Source organism: Gadus macrocephalus, chromosome 8, assembly GCF_031168955.1.
Source record: "Gadus macrocephalus chromosome 8, ASM3116895v1".
NCBI lineage: Eukaryota > Metazoa > Chordata > Actinopteri > Gadiformes > Gadidae > Gadus > Gadus macrocephalus.
Window position 1 is genome coordinate 2,264,845 of NC_082389.1, and position 24,932 is coordinate 2,289,776.

General features: G+C 40.8%; 1 protein-coding gene, 1 long non-coding RNA gene and 11 other non-coding genes across 13 annotated transcripts in view; 2 read left to right on the plus strand and 11 right to left on the minus strand.

The window, feature by feature from the left end:
* The window catches only part of LOC132462471 (contactin-associated protein-like 4), a 20,257-nt gene extending 9,590 nt beyond the window's left edge, over positions 1-10,667 (plus strand). The window contains exons 4-8 of the mRNA XM_060058025.1: positions 2,636-2,820; positions 4,755-4,898; positions 6,786-7,053; positions 9,426-9,575; positions 10,472-10,667. Of these exons, the coding sequence (XP_059914008.1) occupies positions 2,636-2,820; positions 4,755-4,898; positions 6,786-7,053; positions 9,426-9,575; positions 10,472-10,647 (923 nt within the window). The 3' untranslated portion in view covers positions 10,648-10,667. The remainder of the gene's footprint in view (positions 1-2,635; positions 2,821-4,754; positions 4,899-6,785; positions 7,054-9,425; positions 9,576-10,471) is intronic.
* A 1,527-nt stretch (positions 10,668-12,194) lies between these two features.
* trnal-uaa (transfer RNA leucine (anticodon UAA)) lies at positions 12,195-12,277 on the minus strand. The gene has a single exon. It is a non-coding gene; the product is annotated as a tRNA-Leu (tRNA).
* Positions 12,278-13,043: 766 nt separating this feature from the next.
* LOC132462472 (uncharacterized) lies at positions 13,044-13,514 on the plus strand. The gene is made up of 2 exons (XR_009526850.1): positions 13,044-13,295; positions 13,326-13,514. It is a non-coding gene; the product is annotated as an uncharacterized LOC132462472 (long non-coding RNA).
* Positions 13,515-14,544: 1,030 nt separating this feature from the next.
* trnal-uaa (transfer RNA leucine (anticodon UAA)) lies at positions 14,545-14,627 on the minus strand. The gene has a single exon. It is a non-coding gene; the product is annotated as a tRNA-Leu (tRNA).
* A 197-nt stretch (positions 14,628-14,824) lies between these two features.
* On the minus strand, positions 14,825-14,907 carry trnal-uaa (transfer RNA leucine (anticodon UAA)). Its single transcript has one exon. It is a non-coding gene; the product is annotated as a tRNA-Leu (tRNA).
* Positions 14,908-15,580: 673 nt separating this feature from the next.
* Positions 15,581-15,663, minus strand: trnal-uaa (transfer RNA leucine (anticodon UAA)). Its single transcript has one exon. It is a non-coding gene; the product is annotated as a tRNA-Leu (tRNA).
* Positions 15,664-16,532: 869 nt separating this feature from the next.
* On the minus strand, positions 16,533-16,615 carry trnal-uaa (transfer RNA leucine (anticodon UAA)). The gene has a single exon. It is a non-coding gene; the product is annotated as a tRNA-Leu (tRNA).
* An 869-nt stretch (positions 16,616-17,484) lies between these two features.
* On the minus strand, positions 17,485-17,567 carry trnal-uaa (transfer RNA leucine (anticodon UAA)). The gene has a single exon. It is a non-coding gene; the product is annotated as a tRNA-Leu (tRNA).
* Positions 17,568-18,436: 869 nt separating this feature from the next.
* trnal-uaa (transfer RNA leucine (anticodon UAA)) lies at positions 18,437-18,519 on the minus strand. The gene has a single exon. It is a non-coding gene; the product is annotated as a tRNA-Leu (tRNA).
* Positions 18,520-19,388: 869 nt separating this feature from the next.
* Positions 19,389-19,471, minus strand: trnal-uaa (transfer RNA leucine (anticodon UAA)). Its single transcript has one exon. It is a non-coding gene; the product is annotated as a tRNA-Leu (tRNA).
* An 869-nt stretch (positions 19,472-20,340) lies between these two features.
* trnal-uaa (transfer RNA leucine (anticodon UAA)) lies at positions 20,341-20,423 on the minus strand. The gene has a single exon. It is a non-coding gene; the product is annotated as a tRNA-Leu (tRNA).
* An 891-nt stretch (positions 20,424-21,314) lies between these two features.
* Positions 21,315-21,397, minus strand: trnal-uaa (transfer RNA leucine (anticodon UAA)). The gene has a single exon. It is a non-coding gene; the product is annotated as a tRNA-Leu (tRNA).
* Positions 21,398-21,594: 197 nt separating this feature from the next.
* trnal-uaa (transfer RNA leucine (anticodon UAA)) lies at positions 21,595-21,677 on the minus strand. Its single transcript has one exon. It is a non-coding gene; the product is annotated as a tRNA-Leu (tRNA).
* Positions 21,678-24,932: the final 3,255 nt, after the last annotated feature.

Sequence of the window (24,932 nt, forward strand, 5' to 3'; positions counted from 1 at the left end):
AAGGTCTCAGTGTGTATCGGGGGCTCTGCCGTCGGTAGGTTCTTTGAACCCCCCCCCCCCGGTGATGGCCATCCTCGGCTGTTTTCGCTCACGTTCCTCAGCCGGGGGGGGGGGGGGCGGGATAAAAAAAGCCTTTTTTAACGGCCTGCGGACTCTTGGTGTGACCGGGTTGTGCCTGTAAGCCCTCTGCCTCCAGGTTTATTCCTGTCTGGCAGGCTGTGGGTTGAAGATATGCCCAGGGAATGGACGCCGGAGCTGGCGGGGAAATGAAGACAGAGGGAAGAGAGAAGTGTGTTAGCGGTGCGCCATCTCTTGTGGCTTCACTGTTGTTTGTTGTTTGTCGTTTTATGTCTTGATAACCGCCCTCGCTCGGACTGGAACAATGATTTGACCACAAACCACTTTGAGCTCTCCTCTTTTATTTTTAATGTGTTTTTGTTTTTCTTGTCTCTTTTGCTTCCGCTCTCTCTCTCTCTCTGTCTCTCTCTGGTGTCTCACGCTCTCTGTCTGTCTGTCTCTCTCTCTCTCTCTCTCTCTCTCTCTCTCTCTCTCTCTCTCTCTCTCTCTCTCTCTCTCTCTCTCTCTCTCTCTCTCTGTGTCTGTGTCTGTGTCTGTGTGTCTGGTCTCTCTCTCTCTCTCTCTCTCTCTCTCTCTCTCTCTCTCTCTCTCTCTCTGTCTGGTGTCTCTCTCTCTCTCTCTCTTCCCTTCGTCTGTGTTTTATCAATACACGCCAGTATGTTAAGCACATCAAACAGCAAACCTTGTTCACGGTCTTCATCTGTCCAGGTTGGAAAAAATTAATGGAGCGAATCATTACAGTACATAAGACGAAATGACTTGCCTCATATCAAACATTCCAAATTCCTCTAAAATGCTCCCCAAGGATGTTCCCTCTGTGTTCGGTTTACCCCCTTCCAGTTACCTTTAAGCTGTTCCCCATCAGTCTCGCCTCCAGTGGAACGCTCCTTTCTCCGTCCACATCCATCGTCTGCACCCCGTCCTGCCCGTCTTCCTCCTGGATGAGTTTGTGCTTGGTAGTTTGCCCTTTGATTTCCCCCAACGCCCTTCACTTATTTTACAAGGGCTCCTGATTCTACATGCTTAAGATCCTCCTCCTCCTCTCAACCCGAGTCCTAAGCTACGGGAAGGGATTTAAACGAGGCGGTGATTTAAGACTCCCAGGAACACATCCATCATAAGCGGGGTCCCGTTATCTTAAGAGTCCGGCCGTTCTTCAGTCTTGTAGCGGTGGTCTGAACATGCTGGTGTTCAAGCGTTCTAGTGTGGACTCATTAATGAGGTGAGCGGGATGAACCTCGATGAACTGCTCCCCGCACTGGGATCCCTTAAATATTCATCGGCAAGAAACCCCCGCTGTTGTGCAGGTTTTTTATCACGACATCAGTGGTGGTCCTGGCACAGAAGCCAACATGGATGATTAGCGAGGAGAACAATAAAAGCGACAGAGAGAGAGACGCTGTGCAGAAGAAAGGTTTCAGAACGCTCCGCAGAAGATGTTTGATGGATCGTTTGTGTTTTATGTGCATTCATTCCTACTGAGGATTTGTATTTTATATATAAATGCTATTGTTATCGCTGCAACCGTTGCGGTAGCTGAGAATGTACCAGAGCATCTGGAAGGTATCGGGTTTGATTCGACGGCCGTTCGGCGACTCTGAGTCGTTTACTGTACAGTACTGTAGAGGCCCGGTAATTGCTGGGAAAGGGTTATATGAATACGGACCATTAGCGATTATGTTGCTGCTGCCACATTCTGCCGACACATTCCTAATCCAATTATTTATAATGCTTTTGACTCTTAATACTAATGACCACTCGGAATTGAAAATGAAAATATGTAAAAGGGAACACATTTTACTGAATACCGTGGTCCAAAAAGCGGTCCTAAACATTGGTCTAAAATATGTTACTGTTTGGAAGTATTTTTGTTCAGTGTAATTTGGGACAAGGTGTCATGTGTTAATGGAAACCAGCCCACCATTTCTCATCAGAAACACATTGAATATGAAGAGCCCCCCCTCAACACTTCACTCAACTCGGGACTGAGCCACTATCTATTTTCGAGATCTCTCCCTGACTTTGATCTTTCCACTTCAGTTTGGAGTTGGATGTTTTTTTGCTTATAATACATTTTAGTGATCTACGTGGTCGGAAAGTGACCACAAATCACCACAAAGCAATGGTACGCAACGTGGACACAAAAGTTTCCTACAACGTTAAAACCCAAGCAGGGCAGGTTTACAATGCAAAGGTTGCTATCGTACTACTATTATAGAGGCTACATTACACAGAATAGAACGGAGGAATACCGTAACGTATTTCAGTGTTGCACTGGAATGGGACCTTGGGTTCACTGAAAAATGTATTATGACTGCAGTAACAGCATCACATGGAAAGAGAATAATCCATCAAAATAACTTGTATACATGCATCATTTTGGAGCATTGTATCTGGGAGGCGGAATGGTAAGATGTATGAGTGTATGTGGATATCAGATAAATGTGTAAATATATAAATACATAAATTCGGAAAAACAAAAGGACGAGAAAAAATGTAAACAGACGATGCGTCTTTTTTTTCATCACTGACGTGACCTCCACCCCCGGGTCTCCAGGCAGGAGGGGGTCCACGCCGCCCTCTGAGGCCCAGCGGCAGGCGTCCCTGGGAAGCCTCCTGGACGACCAGCACTGGCACCATGTCACGCTGGAGCGGCGCCACGGCCACATCAACCTCACGGTGGACAAGAGCACACTGCAGCTCCACGACCCCGCGGCGCTCAGCCGCTGGGAGTTTGAGCAGGTGGGCGGGGGAGACGCGCGCACGCACGCACGCACGCACGCACGCACGCACACACGCACGCACGCACGCACGCACGCACGCACGCACGCACGCACGCACGCACACGCACGCACGCACACAAACGCAGGCATGCATGCGCTGACACTAGCACCCACAAACATACACACGCACGCACACACAGATGCACGCTAGCACGCACACATAGATGCACGCTAGCACGCACACACATACGCACACGTACACAAACACACACAAACCCACACACATACAAACACACACATTGAGGTATGCTAGCACACACATACGCACGCACGCACGCAAGCACGCACGCACGTACGCACGCACACACACACACACCACTCTGGAGAGATGACAAATAAATGCAGAACTGTACCATGTCATCACAAAGTACTTATGTTTATAGTTATTATCCATAATATATGGACATTAACATTTACATGTTGGGTGGTTTGTGCAGAACTATGTACATAGGACTTTACTACGTCTATTACCGTTGCAGTTCATTCCATTTAAGTGAGGTACACTCGAGGATGAAAACACATCGCAGACAGGTCGGAGGTCAAATAATAACAAGGTATTTATTCAGGGTGAGGAAAAAGGCGAGCGAGGGTTAACCCAACATAAAGTCTACCCTGGCCACGGGGTACGATTCCCTCCTCAGGGGGCATTAGGCTTGCGCTGAGAGCCAGTGTAAGTGACAGGGGGTTGAAATGGGTGAGACACACTAAAGTTCACTGTTCCCATCCCATCTCCTTCTCATTATCAAGGCTTCCTCTGACAGCCTTCCCCTCCTGCTGAGGTGGCCAATCAGGGAACATATATACACAAACGTATATAACAAGCCTGGCCATATAACAGGACTGGAGATAAATACAAGTCAGCGGGGAGCTGCTGTTTTACTGGATAACAAGCGCAACCAAGGTTAAATATGTCCAACGATTTGAACACGTCTTTGTATTCATATTAAATCAGAATAATATATATAGGATATTTGATTTTCATGGAAAAAAAATAAAATATATATATTTCACAGAGAAAAAGGGAGCTCCCACATAATCAAATATTTGTTTACAGGCCGTCTTTTAGCCTCTTCAATAGGCGGCTACGTTGATATACGAGCCAGAGCCCAATGCGGCGTCTATGTATCCATGTCTATGGTTGCTAATTGGGAGAGGCCGGTCCCTGTAGCTGGCAGAAGCTGGGTTGGCTCATTGCTGCCAGGTGTTCCCCATTACCAATCAAGCAGCAGCTGAACCTGGGATGCTGCTGATTAGCGCTGTCTCGGTCCAGCGGCTAGGTGCTGTCCATGGTGCTGAAGTCATCCTCTCCCCTCTGGGAGGGTCTTTGCTGTGTAGGTTCCTCCACGGCGCTGGTATACACTGTGAGGAAAATACCCTCAAATATACAGAGCCCTTGTGTAGCAATAGGATGCTAGTGCTATAGGAGGTACTTTGAAATATTGTGAAGTTGTGGTGGAACTTAGAAAGTGCCTTGAGGTATATATAACAGCCACTATAATTGTTTGCACTACCGCTAATATAAAACGTTATCTATTCCGCACAGCAACACCAGCATTTATTCTGTGATTCCTCTCAGCACGTCAAATTGAATAAAAGTGTCTGCTAAATGACTAAAAGGAAATGTAATATCGTGTGTATAATATCACCTTTACTGTAGATCAAATATGTGTATTGATGTGTGCGTGTGTATGTCTGTTTTTGTGCTTGTGTGTGCTCGTGTGATTGTGTGCTTGTGTGAGTGTGTGTGTGTATGTGTGTGTGTGTGTGTAGGTGTGTCTGTGTGCATGTGTGTGTCTGTGTATTTGTGTAGACACATTTGTGCGTGTATTGTGCTATGTCCGTCGGCGCGTGTCTACTTAACGGCGCCCCCTGTGGTGTGATCCCCCCGTGCAGCTGAGTGTAGGAGCGGCCCCGGAGAGGAGCGTCCACAAAGGGCTGTCCGACGGCCACTTCCTGGGCTGCCTGGAGAACCTGCTCTACAACGACCTCAACCTGGTGGAGCTGCTCAAGCACAACAGCCCCCAAGTCACTGTACTGGTACGGAACAGGTCGTGTCTGTGTGTGTGTGTGTGTGTGTGTGTGTGTGTGTGTGTGTGTGTGTGCGTGAGAGAATGTGTGTAGGTTTGAGTGTGTGTGTGTGTGTGTGTGTGTGTGTGTGTGTGTGAGAGAGAATGTGTGTAGGTTTGAGTTTGTGTGTGTGTGTGTGTGTGTGTGTGTGTGTCTGAGAGAATGTGTTTAGGTTTGTGTGTGTGTGTGTGTGTGTGTGTGTGTGTGTGTGTGTGTGTGTGTGTGTGTGAGAGAGTGTGTGTAGGTTTGAGTGTGTGTAGGTTTGAGTGTGTGTGTGTGTGTGTGTGTGTGTGTCTGAGAGAATGTGTGTAGGTTTGAGTGTGTGTGTGAGAGAGAATGTGTGTAACTGTGAGTGTGTTTGTGTAGGTAGGTGTGTGTGTGTGCCTGTGAGCATATGCATGTGTGTGTGTGTGTGTTTGTGTGTGTTTGCGTTTCTGTGTGTGATTGTACGTCTGTGTGCTCATGTGTGCATCTGTGTGCTCGTGCGTGTGTGTGCGTAGGCGTGTGTGTGTCTTTGTGTTCGAATGCGCGGCCGTTTGGGTACGTACGTTTGAGTCTGGACCCGTGTGTGTGTGTGTGTGTGTCTTTCTCTGAATCACAACCCCAGGTTGACCAAAGTATCAAAGCGAAAGGCTTGCGGCGAGCGTTTCGATGGGAAGCATAATATTTGGGGAATCTACCGCCTGGATAAAAAGCCTGTTTGTTTGCTTAAACCAGGCCAACGGATGAGCGAATCGGCCGCGGACTCGTTAATTGGGCCAGGAATAGCAGCGGAGGCTAAAGCGCCTGTTTAGCGACTCCTCATCTTAACAAGCGCGCGATCAAAGCAGCGAGATTAACGGCGGCGGAGGTCAGAGCTCTTGAAGAGGTTGATGGGCCCTGGAGGGGGGCCGGGGGGGCACCAGAGAGGACTGAGTGTTGGGAAGCTCTCACCGAGAATGAACAGCTGTTGACGGGTGGAGGGCCGGGCGAACAACGGATACTGGTATTTGTCTCACGCTTTTAAAACGGGTTGAGAAGAGGTGGAAAATGATAGGCAGCGGGCGTAGGTTTCGTCTAAACATGGGGGGGGGCGAGAATCCCACAGGAGATTTGGGTTGCACCAAGTTGTGCCTTTTCTGGATCCATTTATGGTGTAAATATCTTTATTTATCTAAAGGAAAACACAAAATTCAGGCACCAGGTGACAAGTCACAATATTATGGAATATAATGCCCTAAGGCTCTAAGGTGTCTTGTATTTATTATATATTTTAGATATTTATTATCCAGGGTGTGTTTGTGGGATTAAAAAAGTGCTGAAGAAAATAGTCCCACCCCTTGCAGAAGCATTGGTGCGTCTTTGAGCACAGTTATTGTGTTTTTTCAAAATAAGATTCCTCTGTTTCTTTCATGCTTTTCTTTGTGTTGGGTGGCACTGGGAGGGATGGGGTGTTACCTCCCTCACCAAATGTAATGCCTGTGATGACAGGAGTTGTGCGCTAGAAAACACTTGTGCGCTAGATTCATACACTAAGAGAACAGAGGATACTGCGATCCAAACCACCAACCAGAATCTCTAGGTATATCAATATGTCATCAATTATCTTCCTGCCCGCATGTTTCAAGTTTGACCTGTTTTAATGTCTCCATTATCAAACCTCATGCCCACACACACACACACACACACACACACACACACACACACACACACACACACACACACACACACACACACACACACACACTGCTGTTTGTTTAGAATATGATTGGGGTGATAAAATGTTTTTTATGGCGCCATCAATGTTGCTGATGTGATATTTACGACCTTTCCCCTCTCCCGCCCCCCCTGTCCGTCCGCCCCCTCGCTCTCCCCCAGGGGAACGTGACGTTCTCCTGCCCGGATCCAGCCGTGGTCGCCGTGACGTTCTCCAGCCCCCAGAGTTTCCTCCAGTTGCCGGGGGCGACGGCCTCGTGGCCAGGGGCCCTGTCGGCGGGGCTCCAGTTCAGGACGTGGAACCGGGCGGGGCTGCTGCTGACCTTCGAGATCCCTCAGGGAGGGGGCGTGGTCTGGCTGTACCTGAGCGAGGCCAGGCTCCACCTCCAGGTCCACAAGGCCGGCAGGACTCTGGTGGAGCTGAGCACAGGTCAGTTGGTCAGCGATGGCCTCGCACTGCCTTCGTCCGTCTACGGATCTCATTGACTTTTAGTGGGACGCTCTCGAAATGCATTATGGGTCCGTCCGCTCCGTCCGCTCCGTGGCCTCGAGCAGACGGACGTGGCCAACTTTTGACGTCCTGAACGCAGCGACCCTGGTTCGAGTCCTGCCCATGCTGCATGTCCTCCCCTCTGTCTCCCCTACCTCCCCTCTGTCTCCCCTACCTCCCCTCTGTCTCCCCTACCTCCCCTCTGTCTCCCCTACCTCCCCTCTGTCTCCCCTACCTCCCCTCTGTCTCCCATACCTCCCCTCTGTCTCCCCTACCTCCCCTCTGTCTCCCCTACCTCCCCTCTGTCTCCCATACCTCCCCTCTGTCTCCCCTACCTCCCCTCTGTCTCCCATACCTTCCTCTCTATCTCACTCTATAATAAAGCATTAAAATGCAAAAAAAAAATGTAGAAGAAATGTTAAACTTTTCAGGCAGAGACGGATCCGTCGGCCTATCAGATCGCGTTATGCAAATATACGTAAGTACACTGTCCAATGAAATCGCCTTTGTGTTACAAACCGGGAAAACACATGGTTGCGTCAAAAAGCCCCCATTCGTCGACGGACGGGGGCAGCGTGCGTCCAACACTACGTGCGTGGAGTTTCTTATGTGCGTACAGTGCTGGTTAAAAGCCTCAATTTTTGCCACATTTACGACTATACCAGGCATTGGTAATGATCACATCCGTTAATTTAATCCCAAAATAGCCTTTTAACACATTTGTAAACTTTGTCAACACATGCCTTGCTGTGCAGTACTCAATTGGATGGAAATGTTCTTGGCGAAGGTATTTGCATTCGCTGTCACGTAAAATAATGAAATAACTGCAGCATATTGTGATTGTGTCCTTGCTCCGGTCATACAAATACGGAAATTTGAGTAAACATGAACGTCTGCAGAGGCAACGTGTTGTTAACAATGTATTTCTTCAATCAATGCCTGGAAAATATGCAGCTCCGAGAGAGTAGCAACTAGAGGAAGGTTGTCCCCTGAGATATTTTATAATGCAGATCTTCTATCGAGTTATTTTTGTGCTGCAGATCAGATGTGTGTGGCGGAGTCGAGCTAAATAATACAATCGATAATAACATATATGGGATCATTTTCACAGGGAACGTGTGTTTGTGTAGCCAAGGCGTTATCGCCACAGTGCCTTTAAACCGCTTGGCTCTGACTCCCTGACGATCAGTGCTAACCCATGTCACCCTCATCTACAGCGCGAAGCTATCAAACAGCTAACCTCCATCCCCTCCTGACCAATAGCACAAAACAATCAAACAGATAACCTTTTAAAACGCTCACCCCGAAACCCTGACGCCCTGACCCATATCTTTCAACCGGCCCACAGCTAAGTGATAATCCATTGACCCGTACCCCTGAAGCCTCGATACAGACCACACGGAAACAGACTCAGGAACAACAGGATCCACTTGTTGTGTGTAACTTGGTGAACGTATAACCAAGGTTGTTCAAGAAGGTCGATGTAAAAAGAAGTTAATTATATGCGGGACACCAATATGTTAGATTGGCTGTTCAAATATAGAACATTTGTGAATGCTGACTTTATTGAAATGGCGTGGGCTCTGAGGAATAAGTCTATTCATATTTACTGTGTTCATCCGGTGCCAGATGTATTGTATTGTATAGTGTATGGACTACACACTACAGGCTTTGTGTAATTCTATCGCTGTCTTGTAATCCTGTATGGGATGGGACACCAGTGTGGCATGACACTAACATACAGTAGGAGGCAGGCTGCACAATGCATAAATCCACATGACACTAACATACAGTAGGAGGCAGGCTGCACAATGCATAAATCCACATGACACTAACATAAACAACAGCATATACTTTGTTAGGCTGGGTGCCCCCACCACGTACACCACATTTCTTTCAATTAGGACATTTAGCAGACGCTATCATCCAATGCGATTTACATCATTTTTAATACGCACATTGACACACCGACGGCAGTCAACCATGCAAGGCGACAGCCAGCTCGTCAGGAGCAGTTAGGGTTAAGTGTCTTGCTCAGGGACACATCAACACTCAGCTAGGAAGAGCTGGGGTTTGAACTAGCAACCTTTCGGTTACAAGACAACTGCTCTACCTCCTGAGCTAAGCCGACCCCTTACTGTTGGGTCTTGCTGCCTCCGATACGTTTTTGCGGGAACCAATCCTCAATCTGGCTTTCCCCCCGGGCGTGCTATCGGCTGGTTCAACATGGTACAATCTACGATTGAGCTTGGTCTGGCAATAGCCATGCTAAAACTTCATCTCTGTGGTGTTGGATGTGTGTGTTCCCTCAGGTTCCGGTCTGAACGACGGGCAGTGGCATTCTGTGCAGCTGGGTTCTGCACAGGGGCGTTTGACCATCGCAGTGGACCAGGAGGAAGGAGAAACTGCCCAGGCTAGGCTCGCATTTCCTGTCACTACAGGAAGTCACCTCTTCTTTGGCGGTAAACAAACAAAACTTCTGACATTTAAAGCTTTTTTGAGCAGTTTTGTGCTGTCTTTTAATTTGAAAGCATAAACCGAATGATTGTGCACAGACTTGGTGATAAGGTTTTTACATTGGTTGGAACACATGAAATGATGTCCTAACCACAGTTCTAATAATGTCTTTTAGCATTTTGATCAACTGTATATGCTATGGAGGTAGTATAACCCAATACTGTTCACCAATTAGACCAAGAAATGGCTTTCAGTTTCTTTATGCTTCAAATACAGGGCTTTGTCATTGTGTCTCTAATGCGTACAGCACACGACATATGAAGAGAGGAGAAAACACTGTTCCTTCAACTACATGAACGCTCCTCCCCTCAGCACAACATCAGACACAGTACCGGTTCTCCTAATTTCCCTCCTCCTAAATTGTCCCAACCCTCTGTCTTCTGTCTCTCTTTTTATTGGTAATCTTTCCTCCTTTTATTTCTCCCCATCACGCCTGGTGCACTCCTTCTTCGCAGCTTGTTAATGCCTTCTCTCCTGTTTCGGTTGTGTGTTTGTCCGTTCCCCTCCCAATCCCTCTCCCCTGGGCATAGATACTACCACCCTCTGTATTGTAGCAATACTTTCAGATATCCTCCTATTTGACCTCTCAAACTCACAGAACATCCATCAATGGATACTTGCACATTACATGTCTTTTAGGTAGTTGTAATATATATATATTTATATATATATATATATATACATAGATTAACTATAGTATACGTAGCAACATAAATAGTCAGGGGGGAATAATACACATAACTTTACTGTACCTGACTCTTGATGATATAGTGGCTGTTGACCTGGATTTCAAATTCTGGCAATCTATTGGCTAATAGTTGCCATGTCCTCCAATGCCCAGGCTGCCCTGCCGAGGAGACCAATCAGGAATGTAGGAACCCCTTCAACGTATTTCAGGGATGCATGCGGCTCCTGACTTTGGAAAATCAGCTCATCGACCTTATTGTGGTGCAGCAAAGGCTCCTGGGAAACTACAGCCACCTATATATTGACATGTGTGGCATCATTGACAGGTAAGTGTTAAAGAAAGTATTCATTCTAACTAGGGCTGGGCGATATGGGCCAAAATGAATATCTCGATATTTTTTTACTATATCTCGATACACGATATATATCTCGATATATTTTGAATCTCCTCTAGAGCACATCATAAATGCTCGATTCAACCATGTCTGGCATAATGTTACGTCAGTAATAATTCTAGTATTACTGAAACATAAGTCTGCATGTAGATTACATGAAACAACATATTGTTTAAACTCATCAGTGCTTTCTATTGGAACAATTTAGAACTTGCACATAAGAAAAGGAAAATCACAGCAAGTTAGATTTACCAACACAGCATTTATTCAAACCGTTAATTATTTATTAACAGTTTGAATAATAATTATTATATATACACTGCCAGACGAAGGATCCAGTGCTATTCTTTTTCGAAACCAAATCCTCAGTTTCCATCCTTTTTTCTCTTTCTGGCTGTTCTCACTCACCAGTCGGAGGTACACGCACCTACAGCAGCGCGCCTTCCAGACTACGTCACACACGCGCGTCCATGAGAATCTCGTGGACTCGCAATGGGCGGGGGGAGTGAGTTTAGAGAGCCACCGGAAATAGCGAGAGAAGGGAACGCTGTGCGTTAAACAAACCCCGAGAAGCCCAATCCCTATGAGAGCTCCCCACGCTACGGCCATCAGGAGGCACACAGAGCTTTTATCCGTGATATTATATAACCAATTATATTATATTATATTATATATTATTATATATAGAGCTCCGGGAGTCGCAAACGGCAACAATCACTTTCTCCTCCGTGCTGCAGTTCACCCCGGACTGCACTGCACCGAGTTTGACGGTTGAACGCTGGTTGGCTGTTACGTTACACATGTCACTCAGTGGCCACGCTGTTGAACGCTGATTGGCAGATACGCGTCTCTACGTTCACTTTGTATGAGATCTTCTCGCCCCGTCGCGTGAAAGCACAACGAGTATGCCGGCGGCGGCAAAAAGAAACATTGCGTCCCAATTTATATTCGATGTTCGCGATATGGGCATTTTATACATCCCCTGGAGAACATCTCGCGATACATCGCATATATTCGATATATCGCCCAGCCCTAATTCTAACCTCCTGTGGGTCAGTTGTTGATATAAAGGTTATCTATTCTTTGTTCTACCTTGTGCCTTGCTCATGAAATGGGAGTCAAATTTGAAGGTATTCTAAATGTCGAGGGGCAGCTCTCTGACCACTTTTTCATTTGATCTTAAGGCCATCTGGTAGTGGCAACTTGTTTGAATGGCAATAGTGGTAGAAAATGGATCATAGGTTTGAGAAATGCTATTTTCTTGGCCAAGGTTCTTCAAACTGTTCCTTGAACGTTGTCCACTAGTTTGCTTTTGTGTCTTGCTTCCACTTTATACTTATGCTGATGTTTGATGAGTATCAACAACTCAGCAAACCTGGTTTGTTGAACTGCTAAATTAGAATAGATTATTTCCTTGGTTTGCATTGAACTTGTAATGTAGTGAGAAGGCAGTTAAGCACTTTAGAAGATATGCTGAGTTTCTACCAGGAGTGGGATTCGAACCCACGAGGACACATGTCCATTGGGTCTTAAGTCCAACGCCTTAACCACTCGGCCATCCTGGTTCAAAATTCTTGTACAGATCATATAGAAATGACTGAATCAGTGATATACTTGTGCTGAATTACAGACTTATCTGAATGTCTTTATATGAGATTGTTTGGGATGTTTGAAACTCAGAACTTGTTTGAACGGCTGTTTATACTATATCTGTCCCTTTGATCTTAAGCCCAATTCCTTAACCACTCAGCCACCCTGTTGTTTTAAAAAAATAATAATAATAAGAGATCTGGTAACTAGATGAGATGAGATCTGGTAACTAGGCCTGTCGCGATATGCAATAAATCAATTAATTGCGCGATAAATTAAAATGAGCGATAATTTTTTGCCGGCCGCAATAATTTCCATTCACACTCTTTTTTTTAAATCATTGCTTTATTGCCCTAATCGGAGAAGAAATCTATGCCATAAACAGAAATATTACAGGCCTTTATTACACGGGTCTTCTAAATGCCGTGGAACGCTCCGTTCACTTGCATAGATAGTAGTCCGGTAACTTGTCAGCCCCAGCGTCTTCGGTTGCTAAGCAACGTCAACGTCTTTGGCAGACTATTTCTCTGCTGATCAACACTACGAATACTGCAAACGAAGAAATTGTAAAAAGACACACCATGTGAAGTTATTTTTTCATCTTGGCAAGTAGCCGTGTAATAAGCGGGATAATGTATAGAACGTCGCCGGTCATTATCGAAAATAAGCCCCTTCAGGGCGAAGCAAGACACCTCCGCTGCGCGTCGGTCGCCTGTTCCCCCTGTCCCGATAATGACCGGCGTTCCATGCATTATATATATTTATAGATATTATATATATTTAGCAGGGTAGGCCTAAGTAACAAATGTCGGGTTGAAATCGGGCTCCGGCTCATAATTACAGGGCACAACGAGTAAACCCCCTCGTCAAGTGTCAGTCACTTGTTTCATGGTCTGTGTGGGAGGCGGAGCCCTGGCGTTACACGTGTTTATTATTTTTTGAAGCGCAATCGTGTTTACATCCTTTTTATTTAGTGTTTCAATTTTATTTATTGTTTTTGGTGGTGTTTGGTTTTTATTCAAGAGCATTTTTTGTTAATAATAGATTGTTTTTGGTTGTTTTGTTAATTTATTCTGGATATTATAAATGTCTTCCAGACGTCCAGTTCCAGTGTTCTTTAAAAATAAAAGTTTATTGATCTTCGAAAGGGTGTACTTTATCATTATATTAGTTGAAAAACGGCAATATTATCGCTTATCGCAATAATTTCTGGGGCAATTAATCGCCCAGAAAAATTTGTTATCGTGACAGGCCTACTGGTAACATTATGCTGAGTTTAAGACGATTGACCTAAATGTGTTGAAGTAAGAATTTTCCCACGATAGAAACCTAAAACAAAGGAACGTTGACAATGATTGATGGTTCTATTTGACAGTTGCATCTATCTGAATGGGTAATAGTTTAAGAACATATGTCATAAGATTGAGAAAGAAAATGTATTTTCTGAGAACAAATATTCCTTGGTTTCACCTTTGTGAGATGACAGTTAAGCACTTGATGAGATCTACTAATCTTCTACCAGGAGTGTGGTTTGAACCCACATGTCCATTGGAACTTAAGTCCAATGCCTGAACCACTCACCCAACCTCATGTTGTAAATGTCAAATTAAATTAAAAAAAAAGCCGGTTTAAATTATGCTGAATTTACAACCCAGTCTCACGGAAATATGTGTCACTGTCACGCCACGTCATTTAATATATTCATCTGTGATCTGGGACCCATAATTTCAATTTTTTCGTGGCAGACGCTCAAATTTCAAACTCATTCGAAAAAGAAGGGATGAAGCAGCTACCTTTTTTCCGTTGCGGTTTGCCTACAGAGCAGCGCAACTGCATTAAATATATCTGTGAATTGTCACAATTTCCCAGAATCAAAGGTGAAAGTAGAAACGGGTGGCCAAAAGCTTTCATATTGTTAGAAATTTGTGCTTTTGGCACGAAAAAAAATAAATTACGTGTGCCAGATCACGAATGAATAGATTAAATGACGTGACAGTGTCACGCATTTCCGTGAGACTTGGTTGGAATTTAAGACGATTAACCTAAATGTCTTGAAGCAAGAAATATATCGAATTAGAAATCTAAAACAAAGGAAAGTTGGAGACAATAATTGATCTATATGTATTAGTGATACTTGATACTTTATTCATAAGTTTGTACATTTTATTTCTTCTGCTTGCGATCACCTTTTACTGTCGTGAGAAGGCAGTCATGCACTTTGGAAGATATTATGCTAAACTTCTACCAGGAGTGGGGTTCGAACCCACGAGGACACATGTCCATTGGATCTTAAGTCCAACGCCTTAACCACTCTCCCATCCTGGTTCAAATATCTACAATAGATCATATGAAAATCATTTTAAGCAGTGATATATTTGTTCTGAATTAAAGACTTACCAAATTGTCTAACAATGAGGTTGTTTGGTATGTTTGATATTTGGAACTTGTTTGAAATGCTATTTTGTTCACCATGTACTGCAGTGAGAAGACAGCTCATCCATTTTGAAGATATGCTATAGTTCTACCAGGAGTGGGGTTCGAACCCACGAGGACACATGTCCATTGGATCTTAAGTCCAACGCCTTAACCACTCGGCCATCCTGGTTCATAAAGTGCCTTAAATCATATAACAATCACTGAATCAGTGATATATTTGTGCTGTGACACTGTTTGTGCTGTGACACTATGTGACACTGTCACATCACGTCATTCAATCTATTGAATGACGTTTTAGATTTCTAATTCAATATATTTCTACTTTAAGACATTTAGGTTAATCGTCTTAAATTCAGCATAATTTAAAAAAAAATTTTTTTTTTTTTTTTGACAATATGAGGTTTGGGGAGTGGTTAAGGCATTGGACTTAAGATCCAATGGACATCTGGGTTCAAACCCCACTCCTGGTAGTAGTTTAGCATAGTAGTTTAGTCCATTGGATCTTAATTCCAATGCATTAACCACTCCCCAAATCTCATATTGTAAATGTCAAATAAAAAAAAATCTATTTAAATTATGCTGAATTTAAGACGATTAACCTAAATGTCTCAAAGTAGAAATATATTGAATTAGAAATCTAAAACAAAGGAAAGTTGGCGACAATGATTGATCGATATGTATTTGTGATATTTGATACTTGCATCTATGTTAAAGGGTTATAGTTTAACAAAATATTGCATATGATTGAACATTTTATTTCAGTGGATTTTGTCTTCTTGCGGTCACCATTTACTGTCGTGAGAAGGGAGTTAAACACTTTAGGAGTTATAATGCTAAACTTCTACCAGGAGTGGGGTTCGAACCCACGAGGACACATGTCCATTGGATCTTAAGTCCAACGCCTTAACCACTCGGCCATCCTGGTTAAAAAAGAAGCATTAATCATATAAAAATGACTGAATCAGTGATATATTTGTGCTGAATTAAAGACTTATCTAAATGTCTTTAGATGAGATTGTTTGGGATGTTTGAAACTCGGAAATTGTTTGAAAGGCTATTCATACTATATCTGTCCCTTTGATCTTAAGTCCAATGCCTTAACCACTCAGCCACCCTGTTATTTAAAAAAAAATAATAATAAGAGATCTGGTTACATTATGCTGAGTTTAAGACGATTGACCTAAATGTCTTGAAGTAAGAAATATCCCACAATAGAAATCTAAAATGAAGGAAAGTTCGAGAGAATGATTGATGGTTATATTTGATACTTGCATCTATTTGAAAGGGTAATAGTTTAAGAACACATGTCAAAAGATTGAGAAAGAAAATATAATATCCGAGAACAAATTTTTCTTGGGTTTACCTTTTACCGTCGTGAGAAGGCAGTTACACACTTTATGAGATATGCTAAACTTCTACCAGCAGTGGGGTTTGAACCCAGATGTCCATTGGATCTTAATTCCAATGCATTAACCACTCCCCAAATCTCATATTGTAAATGTCAAATAAAAAAAAATCTATTTAAATTATGCTGAATTTAAGACGATTAACCTAAATGTCTCAAAGTAGAAATATATTGAATTAGAAATCTAAAACAAAGGAAAGTTGGCGACAATGATTGATCGATATGTATTTGTGATATTTGATACTTGCATCTATGTTAAAGGGTTATAGTTTAACAAAATGTTGCATATGATTGAACATTTTATTTCAGTGGATTTTGTCTTCTTGCGGTCACCATTTACTGTCGTGAGAAGGGAGTTAAACACTTTAGGAGTTATAATGCTAAACTTCTACCAGGAGTGGGGTTCGAACCCACGAGGACACATGTCCATTGGATCTTAAGTCCAACGCCTTAACCACTCGGCCATCCTGGTTAAAAAAGAAGCATTAATCATATAAAAATGACTGAATCAGTGATATATTTGTGCTGAATTAAAGACTTAGCTAAATGTCTTTAGATGAGATTGTTTGGGATGTTTGAAACTCGGAAATTGTTTGAAAGGCTATTCATACTATATCTGTCCCTTTGATCTTAAGTCCAATGCCTTAACCACTCAGCCACCCTGTTTTTTAAAAAAAAAATTAAATAAGAGATCTGGTTACATTATGCTGAGTTTAAGACGATTGACCTAAATGTCTTGAAGTAAGAAATATCCCACAATAGAAATCTAAAATGAAGGAAAGTTCGAGAGAATGATTGATGGTTATATTTGATACTTGCATCTATTTGAAAGGGTAATAGTTTAAGAACATATGTCAAAAGATTGAGAAAGAAAATATAATATCCGAGTACAAATTTTACTTGGGTTTACCTTTTACCGTCGTGAGAAGGCAGTTACACACTTTATGAGATATGCTAAACTTCTACCAGCAGTGGGGTTTGAACCCAGATGTCCATTGGATCTTAATTCCAATGCATTAACCACTCCCCAAATCTCATATTGTAAATGTCAAATAAAAAAAAATCTATTTAAATTATGCTGAATTTAAGACGATTAACCTAAATGTCTCAAAGTAGAAATATATTGAATTAGAAATCTAAAACAAAGGAAAGTTGGCGACAATGATTGATCGATATGTATTTGTGATATTTGATACTTGCATCTATGTTAAAGGGTTATAGTTTAACAAAATATTGCATATGATTGAACATTTTATTTCAGTGGATTTTGTCTTCTTGCGGTCACCATTTACTGTCGTGAGAAGGGAGTTAAACACTTTAGGAGTTATAATGCTAAACTTCTACCAGGAGTGGGGTTCGAACCCACGAGGACACATGTCCATTGGATCTTAAGTCCAACGCCTTAACCACTCGGCCATCCTGGTTAAAAAATAACCATTAATCATATAAAAATGACTGAATCAGTGATATATTTGTGCTGAATTAAAGACTTATCTAAATGTCTTTAGATGAGATTGTTTGGGATGTTTGAAACTCGGAAATTGTTTGAAAGGCTATTCATACTATATCTGTCCCTTTGATCTTAAGTCCAATGCCTTAACCACTCAGCCACCCTGTTTTTTAAAAAAAAAATTAAATAAGAGATCTGGTTACATTATGCTGAGTTTAAGACGATTGACCTAAATGTCTTGAAGTAAGAAATATCCCACAATAGAAATCTAAAATGAAGGAAAGTTCGAGAGAATGATTGATGGTTATATTTGATACTTGCATCTATTTGAAAGGGTAATAGTTTAAGAACATATGTCAAAAGATTGAGAAAGAAAATATAATATCCGAGTACAAATTTTACTTGGGTTTACCTTTTACCGTCGTGAGAAGGCAGTTACACACTTTATGAGATATGCTAAACTTCTACCAGCAGTGGGGTTTGAACCCAGATGTCCATTGGATCTTAATTCCAATGCATTAACCACTCCCCAAATCTCATATTGTAAATGTCAAATAAAAAAAAATCTATTTAAATTATGCTGAATTTAAGACGATTAACCTAAATGTCTCAAAGTAGAAATATATTGAATTAGAAATCTAAAACAAAGGAAAGTTGGCGACAATGATTGATCGATATGTATTTGTGATATTTGATACTTGCATCTATGTTAAAGGGTTATAGTTTAACAAAATATTGCATATGATTGAACATTTTATTTCAGTGGATTTTGTCTTCTTGCGGTCACCATTTACTGTCGTGAGAAGGGAGTTAAACACTTTAGGAGTTATAATGCTAAACTTCTACCAGGAGTGGGGTTCGAACCCACGAGGACACATGTCCATTGGATCTTAAGTCCAACGCCTTAACCACTCGGCCATCCTGGTTAAAAAAGAAGCATTAATCATATAAAAATGACTGAATCAGTGATATATTTGTGCTGAATTAAAGACTTATCTAAATGTCTTTAGATGAGATTGTTTGGGATGTTTGAAACTCGGAAATTGTTTGAAAGGCTATTCATACTATATCTGTCCCTTTGATCTTAAGTCCAATGCCTTAACCACTCAGCCACCCTGTTTTTTAAAAAAAAAATTAAATAAGAGATCTGGTTACATTATGCTGAGTTTAAGACGATTGACCTAAATGTCTTGAAGTAAGAAATATCCCACAATAGAAATCTAAAATGAAGGAAAGTTCGAGAGAATGATTGATGGTTATATTTGATACTTGCATCTATTTGAAAGGGTAATAGTTTAAGAACATATGTCAAAAGATTGAGAAAGAAAATATAATATCCGAGTACAAATTTTACTTGGGTTTACCTTTTACCGTCGTGAGAAGGCAGTTACACACTTTATGAGATATGCTAAACTTCTACCAGCAGTGGGGTTTGAACCCAGATGTCCATTGGATCTTAATTCCAATGCATTAACCACTCCCCAAATCTCATATTGTAAATGTCAAATAAAAAAAAATCTATTTAAATTATGCTGAATTTAAGACGATTAACCTAAATGTCTCAAAGTAGAAATATATTGAATTAGAAATCTAAAACAAAGGAAAGTTGGCGACAATGATTGATCGATATGTATTTGTGATATTTGATACTTGCATCTATGTTAAAGGGTTATAGTTTAACAAAATATTGCATATGATTGAACATTTTATTTCAGTGGATTTTGTCTTCTTGCGGTCACCATTTACTGTCGTGAGAAGGGAGTTAAACACTTTAGGAGTTATAATGCTAAACTTCTACCAGGAGTGGGGTTCGAACCCACGAGGACACATGTCCATTGGATCTTAAGTCCAACGCCTTAACCACTCGGCCATCCTGGTTAAAAAAGAAGCATTAATCATATAAAAATGACTGAATCAGTGATATATTTGTGCTGAATTAAAGACTTATCTAAATGTCTTTAGATGAGATTGTTTGGGATGTTTGAAACTCGGAAATTGTTTGAAAGGCTATTCATACTATATCTGTCCCTTTGATCTTAAGTCCAATGCCTTAACCACTCAGCCACCCTGTTTTTTAAAAAAAAAATTAAATAAGAGATCTGGTTACATTATGCTGAGTTTAAGACGATTGACCTAAATGTCTTGAAGTAAGAAATATCCCACAATAGAAATCTAAAATGAAGGAAAGTTCGAGAGAATGATTGATGGTTATATTTGATACTTGCATCTATTTGAAAGGGTAATAGTTTAAGAACATATGTCAAAAGATTGAGAAAGAAAATATAATATCCGAGTACAAATTTTACTTGGGTTTACCTTTTACCGTCGTGAGAAGGCAGTTACACACTTTATGAGATATGCTAAACTTCTACCAGCAGTGGGGTTTGAACCCAGATGTCCATTGGATCTTAATTCCAATGCATTAACCACTCCCCAAATCTCATATTGTAAATGTCAAATAAAAAAAAATCTATTTAAATTATGCTGAATTTAAGACGATTAACCTAAATGTCTCAAAGTAGAAATATATTGAATTAGAAATCTAAAACAAAGGAAAGTTGGCGACAATGATTGATCGATATGTATTTGTGATATTTGATACTTGCATCTATGTTAAAGGGTTATAGTTTAACAAAATATTGCATATGATTGAACATTTTATTTCAGTGGATTTTGTCTTCTTGCGGTCACCATTTACTGTCGTGAGAAGGGAGTTAAACACTTTAGGAGTTATAATGCTAAACTTCTACCAGGAGTGGGGTTCGAACCCACGAGGACACATGTCCATTGGATCTTAAGTCCAACGCCTTAACCACTCGGCCATCCTGGTTCAAAAATAACCATTAATCATATAAAAATGACTGAATCAGTGATATATTTGTGCTGAATTAAAGACTTATCTAAATGTCTTTAGATGAGATTGTTTGGGATGTTTGAAACTCGGAAATTGTTTGAAAGGCTATTCATACTATATCTGTCCCTTTGATCTTAAGTCCAATGCCTTAACCACTCAGCCACCCTGTTATTTAAAAAAAAAAATAATAATAAGAGATCTGGTTACATTATGCTGAGTTTAAGACGATTGACCTAAATGTCTTGAAGTAAGAAATATCCCACAATAGAAATCTAAAATGAAGGAAAGTTCGAGAGAATGATTGATGGTTATATTTGATACTTGCATCTATTTGAAAGGGTAATAGTTTAAGAACATATGTCAAAAGATTGAGAAAGAAAATATAATATCCGAGAACAAATTTTTCTTGGGTTTACCTTTCACCATCGTGAGAAGGCAGTTACACACTTTATGAGATATGCTAAACTTCTACCAGCAGTGGGGTTTGAACCCAGATGTCCATTGGATCTTAAGTCCAATGCCTTAACCACTCCCCAAATCTCATATTGTAAATGTCAAAAAAAAAAAATCTATTTAAATTATGCTGAATTTAAGACGATTAACCTAAATGTCTTAAAGTAGAAATATATTGAATTAGAAATCGAAAACAAAGGAAAGTTGTCGACAATGATTGATCGATATGTATTTGTGATATTTGATACTTGCATCTATGTTAAAGGGTTATAGTTTAACAAAATATTGCATATAATTGAATGTTTAATTTCAGTAGATTTTTTCTTCTTGCGGTCATCTTTTACTGTCGTGAGAAGGGAGTTAAACACTTTAGGAGTTATTATGCTAAACTTCTACCAGGAGTGGTAGAACTTCTACCAGGAGTGGGGTTCGAACCCACGAGGACACATGTCCATTGGATCTTAAGTCCAACGCCTTAACCACTCGGCCATCCTGGTTCAAAATTCTAGTTTAGATCATATGAAAATCATCTTTTGCAGTGATATATTTGTGCTGAATTAAAGACTTACCTAATTATCTTAAGATGAGGTTGTTTGGTATGTTTGATATTTGGAACTTGTTTGAAATGCTATTTTGTTCACCATGTGCTGGAGTGAGAAGACATTTAATCCATTTTGAAGATATGCTAAATTTCTACCAGGAGTGGGGTTCGAACCCACGAGGACAAATGTCCATTGGATCTTAAGTCCAACGCCTTAACCACTCGGCCATCCTGGTTCAAAAAGACCCATTAATCATATAAAAATGACTTAATCAGTGATATATTTGTGCTGAATTAAAGACTTATCTAAATGTCTTGAGATGAGATTGTTTGGGATGTTTGAAACTCGGAACTTGTTTGAAAGGCTATTTATACTATATTTGTCCCTCTGATGCCTTAACCACTCAACCACCCTGTTGTTAAAAAATTATTCTGTACATTATGCTGAGTTTAAGACGATTTACCTAAATGTCTTGAAGCAAAGAATTTCCCACAATAGAAATTTAAAACGAAGGAAAGTTTGGATTCAATGTTCTTTTTGATCCTTGCATCTATTTGAAAGGGGAATAGTTTAAGAACATATGTCATAAGATTGAGAAAGAAAATATAATTTCCGAGAACAAATGTTTCTTGCGTTCACCTTTTACTGTCATGAGAAGGAACTTAAGCACTTTATAAGATACGCATGTCTTCTACCAGGAGTGCGGTTTGAACCCTCTTGTCTATTGGATCTTAAGTCCAATGCCTTAACCACATGGCCATCCTCTGGTAAATAAGCCACATAAAATTGAAAAACATCCATTTAAATGATGCTGAATTTAAGACGTTTTACCTAAATGTCTTGAAGTAATAAATATATCGAATTAGAAATCTAAAACAAAGGAAAGTTGGAGACAATTATTGATCTATATGTATTAGTGAGGGTTATAGTTTAAGAAAATATGTCATAAGATTGAGAAAGAATGTTTGATTTCAGAGAATTTCTTCTTGTTGCGTTCACCTTTTACCGTCGTTAGAAGACAGTTAAGCACTTTAGAAGATATGCTATCGTTCTACAAGGATTGGGGTTCAAATCCACAAGGACACGAATCCATTTGATGTTAAGTCCAACGCCTTAACCACTAGGTCATCCTGGTTCAAAATAATAACATAAATCATATTAAAATGATCTTCATCACTAATATATTGTTGCTGATTTGAAGACTTACTTAAATGTATTAAGATGATGTTGTTTTTTGGATGGTTGGATGTGTCAAATATATCATAAGATTGACAAAGAAGTTCTGATTTCATCCTTGTGATTTGAAATACTAAACTCAATTAAACAAATGTCCTTTTCCTACACTTTTGTCAAAATCTTACAACTTTTTCTTCAATTTTATAAACTTGTTTATTCTTGGTGTCTGGTAACTTTGTAACGACAAGGAAATTTCAGTACATAATAAGATATAGTACATTTTGAGGTTTAAGATAGAACATTGATTTTGTACTTTGGGCCATTATGCTTTATTGTAGAATAAACCACTTCTTCGTTGTTGTTGTTGTTGTTGTTGTTGTTGTTGATGCTCACCCCTTGTACCTTAGTTGCGACAAGGCAATTAGAGGACATTTAAAGATATGGTAATCGACAACCAGGAGTTGTGTTTGAAGCACCAAGGACAAAGATCTGTTGGATCTTGAGAGAAACACCTTAACCACTAATCCTTCCTGGTGCGTTAGAATGTGAAATTAAAAAAAATAAAAGAAATCCGTTGCTTGAAGTGAAGTACTTTAGATGATCGAAAGTTTGAAAAAAAAAAAGGTTTAACTAAATGTTTTGAGGTGAGGTTTTTTGTGATGTTTGATGTTTACATCTTTTTTGAAAGGCTTTACCTTTTTGAAAGGCATCATATGATTGAGAAAGAAGAATGGCATACTTCTTTAACATACTTTTTTATACCAACATTCTTTAACCTATTCCTCAAATGTTCAAATGTTTTTGTGTCTTGCTTCAACATTTTGCTCTTGTGAGAAAGCAATTATAGCACATTGGAATGTATTATATATCTAAGGACACAAGTTCATTGGATGTACTTTTGGCCCTTATTCTTTATCCTAGAATAAAGTCCATTTCTTTTTTCTTGGTGGCTTGCTCACAGCGTTCTGGTAACAAGGCAATTACAGCAAATTGGACGATATGCTAAACGATGTCCAGGAGTGGTGTTTGAACCCATGTGGACACGTCCATTAAATCTCAAGTCCAACGACCTGGGCTTCCCTCGGCCAAATCCATTAAATAAAACAAACTTATGAAGCACTGATATTCATTTACGATTATTTATTTAAATGTATCCAGGTGAAGGTATTTGAGATGTTTGATGCTTGGAAATGAGTGGTAAAGTGGTAGAAAATGTATCATAGGATTGAGAAAGAGGAACAGTGTTTTGTTTTAAGGCCATTATTCTGCTGCTTTATTTAGCTCAAGATTTGTCTCAATGCAGATCGGGTCTTGAGCTTGTTGCTTTGGCCTGTTTCAAACAGTATGGCATTTGTTAATAAAGACTCAGATGTCCTTTTTTTCACATCACTATGTGCGAAAGGTCAACCCTCCTTCCGTTCTGAGGACCAATACCTTCATTTATTGGCTATCCTTGTTGCTAACAAACATATATTAGATCTAAATGACTGGAGCACTAATTCATTTGGGATGAATTGAAAATAATTAATCGAAATATCTTGAGGTGAAGTTTTTTGTGGTGTCCGATACTTTTGAAAGGCTATAGTTGGAGAAAATGTATCATTAGATTAGGAATGAAGGCCCAATCGTTATTTTTTTGGCCATTGATTTTATACTTTTTCCTAGAATATTCTCTTCAAGTTTTTCTTTCGTGTCTCGCTTCCACCTTGCACTGCCGGCAGAAGGCAAATATAGCATTTCTGAAGGTATTCTAAATACTCACTATTATAAATCCTGTTAGCTTAGAAAGATTCGAAATGGTTCCGGGTGGCAGCATCTGCTCCAGAGTTAGGTTGGGCTTTCCAGACTGTCTCGGCGCTGGGCTGGGCTGAACCGCCCCTTATTGACGTTATCCCCGGCGTCCCAGTGTGCTCCGCCGTGGGGGCTTGTCGCTGCGGTGTCATCCCGCTTCTATCCGAGTAGCAAGTGGCCCATTAATCAGAATTGACTTAAGCTTGGAGAAAAATAAGGCTTTGTTTTGTGTGCCTTCATGATTCACAGGGAACAAAGGAATTCTGAAAACGCAAACTGTTATTTTTTTCTGCCATTGTTTTTGTTTTTTTCTCTGGCTGCCTGGCAGCTACTGCGAGTTCTTGTCTGTGTGTAACGCTCAGAGCGGAGCGAAGCCAAGGGTAGCGCTGACAATAGGTTGAGCCCAGACGCTCATCCCCTGGGGAACGAATGCCAACGCCAACGCCAAGCTCCTTTGGAGCATCGCGTCGACGCGGGGCGCCAGGGTGAAGACTTTTGTTACTTTTGAAGGCTATAATGATGA